This window comes from Erythrolamprus reginae, chromosome 12 (assembly GCF_031021105.1).
Source record: "Erythrolamprus reginae isolate rEryReg1 chromosome 12, rEryReg1.hap1, whole genome shotgun sequence".
NCBI lineage: Eukaryota > Metazoa > Chordata > Lepidosauria > Squamata > Dipsadidae > Erythrolamprus > Erythrolamprus reginae.
In genome coordinates this window covers 1,653,504-1,665,070 of record NC_091961.1, presented here as the reverse complement: position 1 = coordinate 1,665,070, position 11,567 = coordinate 1,653,504, and the positions used below count along the sequence as shown (strand labels likewise).

The 11,567-nt window shown below is 45.7% G+C and overlaps 1 protein-coding gene across 2 annotated transcripts in view; it reads right to left on the bottom strand.

Moving 5' to 3' along the window:
• Positions 1 to 7,475: 7,475 nt before the first annotated feature.
• Positions 7,476 to 11,567, bottom strand: part of PROM2 (prominin 2) — a 29,498-nt gene continuing 25,406 nt past the window's right edge. Inside the window, exons 20-24 of one of the 2 annotated variants that reach the window (XM_070765961.1) lie at positions 11,227 to 11,295; positions 10,504 to 10,593; positions 10,296 to 10,402; positions 9,239 to 9,333; positions 7,476 to 8,310 (exon numbers count right to left, since the gene is read on the bottom strand). In XM_070765961.1, coding sequence (XP_070622062.1) covers positions 9,270 to 9,333; positions 10,296 to 10,402; positions 10,504 to 10,593; positions 11,227 to 11,295 — 330 coding nt within the window. In that variant the 3' untranslated portion in view covers positions 7,476 to 8,310; positions 9,239 to 9,269. The remainder of the gene's footprint in view (positions 8,311 to 9,238; positions 9,334 to 10,295; positions 10,403 to 10,503; positions 10,594 to 11,226; positions 11,296 to 11,567) is intronic. The other variant, XM_070765960.1, reaches the window with a different exon arrangement.

Sequence of the window (11,567 nt, the reverse complement as noted above, 5' to 3'; positions counted from 1 at the left end):
AAATTTGGGGAGAAAAGGCAGGGGGGGGGGAAATAGGATGGTGGGGAGGACGCCCAGCCCGGTTGGAGGGAATGAGTGGGTGGGTTTGGCATTCCCCGAGGAAAAGCTGCGCGCGTAAAAGGACTCCCCGACCCATGGTGCAGCACCGCCGCCAAGGGAACGCGCGGGACCCCTCCCCAAAAAAGAAGCGGGGAAGGGGGGGTCTTTTCTTTCCCTTGCCATTTGCACCTCCAAGCCTGGGGCGCGCGCGGAAAGCTTACCCGGTTTGCAAACATCTGCTGTGGGACTCCCACGGACCAAATCCCCACGGGAACGAAGCGATGCTTTCCTTCCTTTCTTTCCTTCCTTCCTTTCCTCTCCTTCTCCGGTCCCCCTGCTCCAATGCAAGACTCTCCGGCAGCTTCTCCCGGGGACTCGTGTGGGCTGCTGTGGAAAGAAGATCCCGGGAGTGGAGCTTAGCAAAGCGCCGGCGCCGCGTTTGGTCCTCGCACGAGCATCCTCGGGAGGAAAAAAAAACCGCGTGCCAAGTTCACCTTTGAACTGTGGATTCTCCTGCAGCCTCCGGGCGCTGTTGCCCTAGCAACCGTCCCCACGGCACGTGTCTTCACCCCCCCTCCCCCTCCCCATCGCTCCCACTTTTGATCATTCGTGGAGTTTTATTTTTTCCAAAGTGGAGAGCTCAGCCCCCATCATCCTGCATCCCCTGAAACCATCCTCCCCAGCGCTCCCGCGTGCAAGAGCTGAGCTGGGACGGTGCGCGCACGCGTGGGCTACCTCTTCCACGCCCCCCCCCCGTCTGCATCGCCTTCACAGGTGAGCTCTTCCCCAGGTAAGGAGGAAGGAAACGCCAGGTGTGAAGCGAATCAAGTTTGGCTTGGCGGGTTTTGGAGCTGGTGCTTCAGGCATACAACGTCCAGCCTTCCCCAAATTTGGTCTCCCTTGAACAGACACCGTTACTGATTTCACTCTGATCTTAAAGGTTTCCAGAGAAAAGCAGGTAGATGTTACATTTTTATGAATGTGCTTTGTAAATCTCACTGTGCCTGCGAATCAGGTTAAATTGACCACTGGGATCAGGAATGTACCATTGGAAAACTAAATAGGATCATGTCTGTACTGGGGACGGAGGGCAGAGGGAGGAACTCCCCCTTCCCCATTTTATTTATTTGTTTGTTTGTTTGTTTGTTTATTCCAGTGTTTCCCAACCTTGGCAACTTGAAGATATCTGGACTTCAACTCCCAGAATTCCCCAGCCAGATATCTTCAAGTTGCCAAGGTTGGGAAACACTGGTTTATTCATTCATTTATTCATTTATTTTTTCATTTTTTCATTCATTTATTCATTTGTCCATCCATCATCTATCTATCTATCTATCTATCTATCTATCTATCTATCTATCTAATCTATCTACCTACCTACCTACCTACCTACCTACCTAATCTATCTATCTATCTATCTACCTAATCTATCTATCTATCTATCTATCTAATCTATCTATCTATCTATCTATCTAATCTATCTATCTATTCAGTGATTTTTAAAAAAAACATTATTTTATTTTTTTAGTGATATTTATATGCCGCCCAACTCCAGCAGGACACTTTTGCGGAATTAGATCAAAGTTGATAGATAGTATTGATCATAATTTATTCATGGTCCACGACTGAACGCAAGGGGAAAAAACCCACACCAACAATACAATGCAATGACGTCACTGTTTCCAGGGCTGTTGTATGTTTGAACGGAAACTAAACAAACAGTTGCAAGTTGAGAAACTTTACCTGGAGAAGGAAGGAAGAGTAGGGAAAAGAAAAGAAAAATAATGCAATAGGATAAGGCTTTAACATCAAATTACAACTTTTGGGTGACATGAATGCTGAATGTCTGTTATATAAATATATACCATATTTTTAGGAGTATAAGACGCACCTTAGTTTTTTGGGAGGAAAATAAGGGAAAAAATCTGCTTACCAGATATTCATCCGGGTAGCCTCCTTTGTCTGGTCAGTTTCAGCATATTATTTTATCCCCTGGCTAGGGCTTAAAAAAAATCTTGTTCAGAGAGAGTAACAATGAAAGAGCTTGCAAGTAGGTAAGAGCTGGGAACATCGTTAGCACTTGATTACGGCTGGAAAAAAAATATATTCAGAGCAATGAAAAAAAACCTGCAAAGACTTAAGACTTGGAAAACATTCTTTGCAGAGAGAAACGATGAAACAGCCTGCAAGGTAAGAGCAGGGAAGATTATTAGCACCTAGTTAGGGCTGGGGAAAAAGCTTCAAAAAAGCTACATTAAAAGTATAAGACAAATCCAAATTTTCAGCCTATTTTAGGGAGAAAAAAGGTGCCTCTTATACTCCGAAAAATATGGCAATTTAATTTAATTTATTATTAAATTAATATTCACACACACACACACAAGATTTCCTCCAACTCTGTTATTTAATATCCTGTAAATAAATAGATCTATTTCTAAGCAGGAAATAGCATCTCGCCAGCTTTCGGATGCAATTGGGCTGTGGAATTTTAAAAATCCGAGAACATGTTGCTGGCATTCTAACTCACACAGTTGTCAGGATGAGGCAACCAGCCACAAAATATCCAAACAGCAGAAGCAAACACAGCCTTAGACTGCAAACTGCCAGATTTTATTTCCTAACACTGTCCTCAGGGCGGGTACAAATATAGATGGTGCCCAAGGCTGGGGGTTTAGCTGAGTACACAGTGCCGTTTCCTTCCTTCTTAATTCAAAGAATCTTTATAGGAAAAAATTAACGAGGCAGAGTGGGGATAATTGGGGGGATTTGATCAGTGTGGCAATGACACCCCACGATGTGCACACAATGTGATTTTGTCCTTCTTGCAGACCCCCAGCACTCGTGTGGGTGCAATTTATCACACACCATTTGAGTTTTCCCCTGTATCAGCATTTGGCGAGGTCTCCGCTGCTTAGCTTCATCTTGTAGAATTGACATATTTGGGGGGATATTAAAAGAGGCAGAATATGATATTTCTGCAAAGGAGAAATGAAGAAAAAAATCTCAACCAACGCGGAAAGCAGTCCCGACAGCCGACAGCTGATGCTTGAAGCCTTTAGAGATGGAGATTTTGGGACCCGTTTAAGAAATCCAGGCCAACCTATTCACAAACAGAACACATTTGAGCTCCGGTTGATGGGGATTAAATGATAATAGGTTTTTAGCTTTAGTTTTAATTATTGGATTTGTACCGCATTATTTATTGTTGTTGTGAGCCGCACTGAGTCTTCGGAGAGGGGCACCATACAAATTAATAATTTTTTAATTAATTGTTGTGGTTAGCTCTGGCCCAGCTCCTGCCCCAAGGACTGTGGATGTGGGGGAGACATCCACATGCTGCAGGCCTGTTTTGCCCCCGGTGGAATCTGATGATGAAGGCTCCTCTGACCAAGAAGACATGAGTGACAGGGAGGAGGAGAGTGTGGCAGACAGCTCAGAAGGAGATCAATTCTCTAGCTCCTCCTTGGATTCAGAACAAGAGTTAATGATACAGCCACGCATGCGGAGAGCGATGCATAGGCAACAACAACTGAGAGATTATTATCAAAGAAAATGAGGCCACCTGTGGTTGGGTGGGGCTGTGGTCATTAGTGAGGCTGCTATAAAGAGCAGCCTGTGGGTTTGGCCATTGTGGGGGATTATCTGATCGTTGTGTTTCGTGACTGCTTTGCTGACTTTGACCTTTTGTGTGCTGATTTTTCCCCGCTTTGAAACTAAACCAGAGCAAAGTGTGTTTCACTTTGTGAAAGAAGAAGGACTGTGAATTGCCTCACAGCTGCAAGCTAAGTATCACAGGACTGATAAGGGACTTGTATAAATTACCAGTTTGTTTGGAGACGAGGGCTCTTGGCTATACCAAAAGAGGGCTTGGTTTAAGCGAATTTTCATTATAAAGAACATTGTTTTGAATTTTCAAATGTGTGTGTGTGTCTGAAATTTGTACCTGTGAATTTTTGGGAGGATTCTACCAGAGAGCCCGACAGAACATTAATTATTATTATGTACGCGGGATTCTGCTTCTGCGTATGTGCAGCAGCCGAATCTCGCCGCCCCAGCCAGCAGCAACAGCATCGCCCACTAGGTGAGCCTAGAGAGCGCGGTCATGGGGCGACTCTGCCGCTGCTGCCGCCGCCACTGATTGGGCCGGCCGGTGGCCGCGGGGCTGGGTCTTGTGAGGCGCGGTGGTGGCAACAGGAAGAAATCTTCGAGGAAGGAGAGCCGCTCGCCGGGGAGACTCTGGCAAGGGGGCGGTGGGGGCAATGAGGGAGCATCATCTCCCCAACAAGCTGCTCTCATTCCTGGAGGATTTATTCCCGCTGGTGGCTCTCTGGTGGGACTGCTTCGTCCCACGACTCTGCGCATGCGCAGGAAGCTGAAGGGTAGGTGTGCATGCACCCCTCCACCACTAGAGCGTTCCAGTAGGGCCACGAATGGCTGCCCTTTACTGCACCCATGTGGTTTAGCATCAGGAATGTTTGGCTCAATTATTATTATTAATAATAATAATAATAATAATAATAATAATAATAATAATAATTTATTAGACCCTTTCCGAAGATTCGGGGCGGCTCACAACAGTAATAAAAACAATATTATACTGGCACAAATCTAATATTAAAAAAAAATCTAAAAACCCTATCATAATTAAAAACCAAACAGCACATACATACCAAACATAAATTCTAATAAGCCTGGGGGAAAGGTGTCTCAAATCCCCCATGCCTGGCGGTATAGGTGCGTCTTAAGTAGTTTACGGAAGACAAGGAGGGCGGGAGCAGTTCTAATCTCCGGGGGGAGTTGATTCCAGAGGGCCGGGGCCGCCACAGAGAAGGCTCTTCCCCTGGGGCCCGCCAGACGACATTGTTTAGTCGATGGGACCCGGAGAAGGCCAACTCTGTGGGACCTTATCGGCCGCTGGGATTCGTGCGGTAGCAGGCGGTTCCGGAGGTACTCTAATTGTAGTAGTTAATTCGAGGGCTACCTGTATTTTCCCCCGTTGCTAACTTCAGCACGGTCGGCCGCAATTCATTATAGGCCGCTGAGCAGAAACAGAACCAATTAGGAGCAAAAAAGAGATCTCTGTTCTTCGGCATCGTTTGCAAATAATATGTTCAAAACTGAAAGGCGTTGAAAACATGGTTCCGGGCAGGAAAAGCTTTTTCTACTGCAGCTTAAAAACTAAAACCAAGAAGCTTCTCCCCAGGACTTCTTAGCATGGACGAAGCTTGGTGGTCTCCTGCTAGCGAAACAATCGTGGAGGGAAATGGGCCACAATTAAAATTCTTTTTTAAAGAAGAAAACGTGAACCTCATTCGTAGATCTATCCTCTTTACAGATATTTTTCTCCAGCCACCTCTTAGTGAGCACCGCTTTCCAATTATGAGATGCTCCCAAGAACAAGGCAACCGAGTGTAATTCTTGCTGCCAATTTTTGGTTTTAAAAACACCCTAATTTATCTCCGGCCACTCCAATATTTCCAAAGAATTCAGGATGCACAACGGCAAGGGTTTGAAGAGCATCTCCACTGTGAGAGGAGAGTCACATCTGGAAGGCTGTGGCTGCATGAAAAGAGACATGGCTAAAAATAGGCACCTTCGCTTGCATTTCTGAGAGGGGGAGAGGAGAAAGAGAGAGGGGGAGAGAGAGAAGGAAAGAGAGAGAAGGAGATGTACCTGGTTTGTATGACTGAGCCATTGCTCATATCTCCTGACTATCTACTGGATATATGCTAGAATTTTTGCGTATGTGTATCCTTGAATACTCAGGGGCCATAACACTATTCACAATTTTATAAAACATGAGAAACTCTACCCCACAGGGAGGAAAGATCGTGGAAAGAAGCCAACAGAACTATTAACACGTCGAAAGGGAGAATTTTTCCACCACAATGCCAGCTGATTGACTGGATGTTCATTTGCTAGAATTTATTCATGAGGACCAATGTAGATTTTCATCTAAAAGCCAGTTAAAAGACAGTGTTAGGAATGAGCTGGACATTTTGGGATATTTGGAGCAACATAATGAAAAACGAGCCGCATTGATTGCCTTGGGGTGCAAAAAAGTCCTTTGGCGATCCCAAGTAGGTCTTCCTGTTCAAGATTTTGGGAGATGCTCATTTTAGAGAGAATTTTATACAATGGGTGAGATCGATTTACACTTCACAGAAAGCACAAATCATTGATCTAGCAACACCACCACCCCTGCGAGATATAAAAAGGGACAACATAAGGATGACACTGCCTCCTCGCTTGTTTATTTCGGCTCTCAAAATTCTGAGTAGGGATGTGAGACAAGATGAAAGGATTGTGGCAGGCAAGATCTAAAAATAAACTGAGAAGTTAAGGGCTTTTTTTTTTGCAGATAACTTGCTGATGGTTTTGGAAGAGTCTTCGAAGGGAATTAAAACCCGAATGGCAAAAGCTGAAGAATGGGCTGCAGTGGCCGGTTTCAAGTTCAACAGACGTGAAGGTGAGAATAGCAGATCAAACAGAATTGAGGAATAAAACAGATTGAGAATAAAAACTGTGTAGGGAAAATATTGGGCGCTACCCAGCAAAATAAAATTGGATGGTGAGAAAAGTCACGTCCTGCAGGAAAAAAGCATCCAATGGACCAGGACAGAATAGGCCTATGATGGTGAACCTATGGCAAGTGGAGCCATGTTGGAGGGCACATGAGATGTTGCCCCATGTCAACTCCAGGGCGCATGGGTGCACTCGCCGGCTGATTTTTGGCCTTGGGAAAGGCAGTCAAAGGAGCACATTTTGGTTTATATCGGGGTTTGTTTATTTTTGCAAGCATAGCCAGCTCTTTTTCTCTCATGTCCAGCCTCCAGTTTGATATATGCAGTATATTTCTTCAAATACACTGCTACCTCTACTTACGAACTTAATTCATTCCGTGACCAGGTTCTTAAGTAGAAAAGTTTGTAAGAAGAAGCAATTTTTCCCATAGGAATCAATGTGAAAGCAAATAATGTGTACGATTGGGGAAACCACAGGGAGGAAGGAGGCCCTGTTTCCTCCCAGGAGATTCCTAGAGAGGCCCCACGGAGGCTTCTCCCTGCCTTTTCCGGCCCTGTTTCCTCCCAGGAGATTCTTAAAGAGGCCCCACGGAGGCTTCTCCCTGCCTTTTACGGCCCTGTTTCCTCCCAGGAGATTCACAGAGGCCCCATGGAGGCTTCTCCCTGTCTTTTCCGGCTCTGTTTCCTCCCAGGAGATTCCCAGAGAGGCCCCATGGAGGCTTCTCCCTGCCTTTTCCGGCCCTGTTTCCTCCCAGGAGATTCCCAGAGAGGCCCCACGGAGGCTTCTCCCTGCCTTTTCCGGTTACAGTTTCAGAGGCTCGGCTTTGTAAGTGGAAAATTGTTCTTGAGAAGAGGCAAAAAAATCTTGAACACCCAGTTCTTATCTAGAAAAGTTTGTAAGTAGAGGCAATCTTAGGTAGAGGTACCACTGTATATGTTTATTTGTCTCCAACATTGCTTAACATACATTGTCCTTGCCAATTATTTTCCACGTTGCAGTAAGTCTCAATATATCACTTTCCCCAGTTCACCTTTAAAACATGGTTGAGAGGGAGAGAGAGAGCACTGAAACATTTGGAGGGCTGCACATTTGAAACGTCTGTTTTTATTTTCAAGGTGGGTGCCAGTCTGGGAATATAAGAGTTATATGTTTGCACACTCAGAGAGGACGTTTATCTAATTCCTCTTCGCCTGGGAGTGAGGCCACAGCAGCCAAGGCTGGTTCCCTGCAATAACAAGATTAGTTCTGGCTCTTTTGAGTTTCAGAAATAAACCACATGCCCTAAAGTCTCAAACTGCTTTCAGCTGAGCAGAACAGGTTCGATGTCCCCGATGACTCTTCCTGATGTGGGCAGCACCACCTCCAAGCAGTTAACGCCGTGGAAATCCTTGGGGCCCATAGAACCAGGAGTAAAAAAAAATTGAATCCCACCACCGGCTTTTCCACTGACCATTCCAAATCCTGCCACATACGAGGGTCGCCCAGAAAGCAACGCACCACATTTTTTTCTCCGCCTACAGTAATGGTAGGAATGCAAAACTTGAGATATGCATTATTTGAACAGTCGGGAATGCGTGTGTAAATTGTGTGTTTCTTCAGACAGATAGCGTAGCTGCATCAATGTTTCGAAATGGCGCCTGTAAGCGATGGACGTTACAAGCAGCGAGTCGTCACTGAATTTCTCACTGTGGAGAAAGAAACCGTTGGGAACATTCACAAACGTCTGTGTGGCAGTTGATGGAGAATCTGCAGTCGACAGAAATACGGTTAGTCGCTGGGCAAAGAGTGGGAGGCCATTACAGTGACCAGAACAAGGAGGGGTACCGACAGGGCCTACACGCCCTTGTGTCTCGCTGGAATGAAATAGTATATTTTGGATGTTCAGTAATAGTAAATAGAGAGGGTAATTGTCTCTCTTTGAGGCGAGGAGAGCCCAGGCACCCTAACCCAAACCCTTGATGTGAGTGACGTCAAGTTGGCCACCTTTAATCCACTCCCAGTCACATGATCATCAAGCTACTCCCACCGGGTCACATAGCGGGCAGGCCACACCCACAGAATAAGCCACGCCCACAGTGTGATGGTAAAAAAAAGTTGCAGCCCTTCTCTCTTTCTCAGAGCCCAGAGGTTTGAGACTCTCCCTGATATCTCTCTGATTCTATGCTGCTTTGTTTTACATGACAATTCCATTGTAAGGAATACTCTGTGTAGTAAGGACTGTGTATTCTAATGTTAGTCTGTATATGTATTGAGTAAGGCTTGCTTTGTATATCTATTGAGCATATTGATTGCTGTATTTGTGAATGACTAGGACAGTTACTGACTATGATATTTGCCTAATGTAAATAATATTTACACATTGAATGGATGGGGTCTGGTTATTTGAAATACTACTCATATCTCTGGAATATTACATCTGGATATCCTCCACCTCCACGTTTCCCTATGTGCATCCTGGGTAACTCAAGGGTCACTCTGCTCACACCTAACAAACCAGAAACTCTTTTTTATCCCTTCGGTCAGGTGTCTCTGGGAGTTGGACTTTGGAAACAGTCCTGCCCATCGAGGCACGGGCAATTCTGCGGAAGGAAAGGGGGACGTGGGGTTTTGGGGGGGAAGGCCAAGCAGGGGGCACTTCTTGGAAGGAGGAGCAGCCGCCGGTTGGTCCCCTCACCTGGCCATCTTAAAGGGAGGTCAGCGAGGTCTCACAGCCGCAGAGACGTGACCCGTGGGATGTGGAAGGGAAACGTTTCATCCGATCCAGTAGAACTAGACGCAGCAGAAGAGAAAGCAAACGCTATTGTTTTCTTAGGAAATGGGGAATCAGCGTTAGCAACAGCACTTAGACTTATATACCGCTTCATAATGCTTTTACAGCCTTCTCGAAGCGGTTTACAGAGTCAGCCTCTTGCCCACAACAGTCTGGATGCTCATTTTACCTACCAAGGAAAAAAGGAAAGAAGGAAGGGAGGAAGGGAGGAAGGGAGGAAGGAAGGAAGCGAGGGAGGAAGGGAGGAAAGAAGGAAAAAAGGAAGGGAGGAAGGAAGGAAGGAAGGACAATAGCATTTAGACATATATGCTGCTTCACAGTGCTTTACAGTCCCCTCTAAGCGGTTTACAGAGTCAGCCTCTTGCCCCCCAATAATCTGAATCCTCATTTTACTGACTTTAGAAAGGGTGGAAGGCTGAGTCAACCTTGAGCCAGTCAGGATCGAACTCCTGACATGGGCAGAGTTAGCCTGCAATACTGCATTCTAACCACTGTGGCACCAGGAACGTGAAGGAGAAAGGGAATAAGAGAAAAGGGAGGAAGGGAGGGAGGAAGGAAGGAAGGAAAGGGAGGAAGGAAGGAAGGAAGGAAAGGGAGGAAGGAAGGAAGGGAGGGAGGGAGGGAGGAAGAGAAAAATGAAATATCTCTGGACTCCCCACCTAAGGAACAACTTGCCTCCTGTTGAACTTCAGGATGGAGAACCCCTGGCGTTGTTCATTTTTTTAGCTCTTTGATCGCTACAAGGCAACTTTACGGAAGAACTAACACCCTGCAACAATAATGCCCCTTTAGCCCCACCCAACACCACATCTTTTTATCCCGGGTCCTTGGGAAGGACTCCACAAGCGAACTTTTAAAAATGCCAAATCCAGTCTAGACTGCGAGACAAACCATCACAAGAGTCACAACAGTAACGCGAAGAGCCCTCTGCACCCCCACCTTTCGCAGTAACGTCACTTACACTAATTTGTGCCGAATGGGACGAAAATGCTTCATCATCTTGAGGGCCAGAAACATCCCCGGCAGAAGGAAGAAGGCGCATCCCCCCAGGTTGAACCAAAAGGCATTCTGGAGGAGAGGAAAGGCAGAGAATCAAGGTCGCGCGAAGGGTTAACGCCACTTTATAAGGCCCCCGGTGAGGCCACGCTTGGAGTGCTGCCAGTATTTACCCAAGGATCCATGACGCGATTGCACAAGATCACCCGGCCGTTATCCAGAGCGGTGGAAAAGGGCTGGCACGAAGCCACATCCTCCGTCAGCTGAAAGAGATAGATAAATCAATAACCACAGAGTTGGGAGGGACCTTGGAGGTCTTCTAGTCCAACCCCCTGCTTAGGCAGGAAACCCTACACTACTTCAGACAGGTGGTTATCCAACATCTGGTTAAAAACTTCCAGTGTTGGGGCATTCACAACTTCTGGAGGCAACTTCTGTTCCACTGATCAACTGTTCTGACTGTCAGGAATTTTCTCCTTAGTTCTAAGTTGCTTCTCTCCTTGTTTAGTTTCCACCCGTTGCTTCTTGTTCCACAATCAAAACATTTAAATACGTGAAAGGGTTCAATAAGGTTCAGGAGGGAAGTGTTTTTAATAGGATAGTGAGGACAAGAACAAGGGGACAGAATCTGAGGTGAGTTGGGGGAAAGATCAGAAGCAACGTGAGAAAATATTATTTGACTGAAAGAGTAGTAGATGCTTGGAACAAACGTCCAGCAGACGTGGTTGGTAAATCCACAGGAACTGAATTTAAACATGCCTGGGATAAACATCGATCCATCCTAAGGTAAAATGCAGGAAATAGTATAAGGGCAGACTAGATGGACCATGAGGTCTTTTTCTGCCGTCAATCTTCTATCTTTCTATGTGATGGTTGTAAGAGAAGTCAGTTCTCACCGTAGTCCTCATCCAGTTCAGGTACTGGGAGATGTAGCCCAACTCTTTCCTTACAAAGCAGTCCAACTCCTAGAAGAAGAGGGAAACGGAGTTTTGTTAGATGATAAAGAGTTAAGCTGTGTGTAAGAGTAAGCTAAATTTATTTATTTATTTATTTATTTATTGGATATACAGAGGAACATGTGGCGGTAGAAAATATCCAGCTAATAACCCAGATATGAGTAGCACTGCATATACATTTATCAGATAACGAAGAGCCCTTCACTCCTCCATTCACAACATAATTGTTCATGCACAGGATTTTCCTCTCTTTTATTATTAATACGCATCCAGCATCTTGT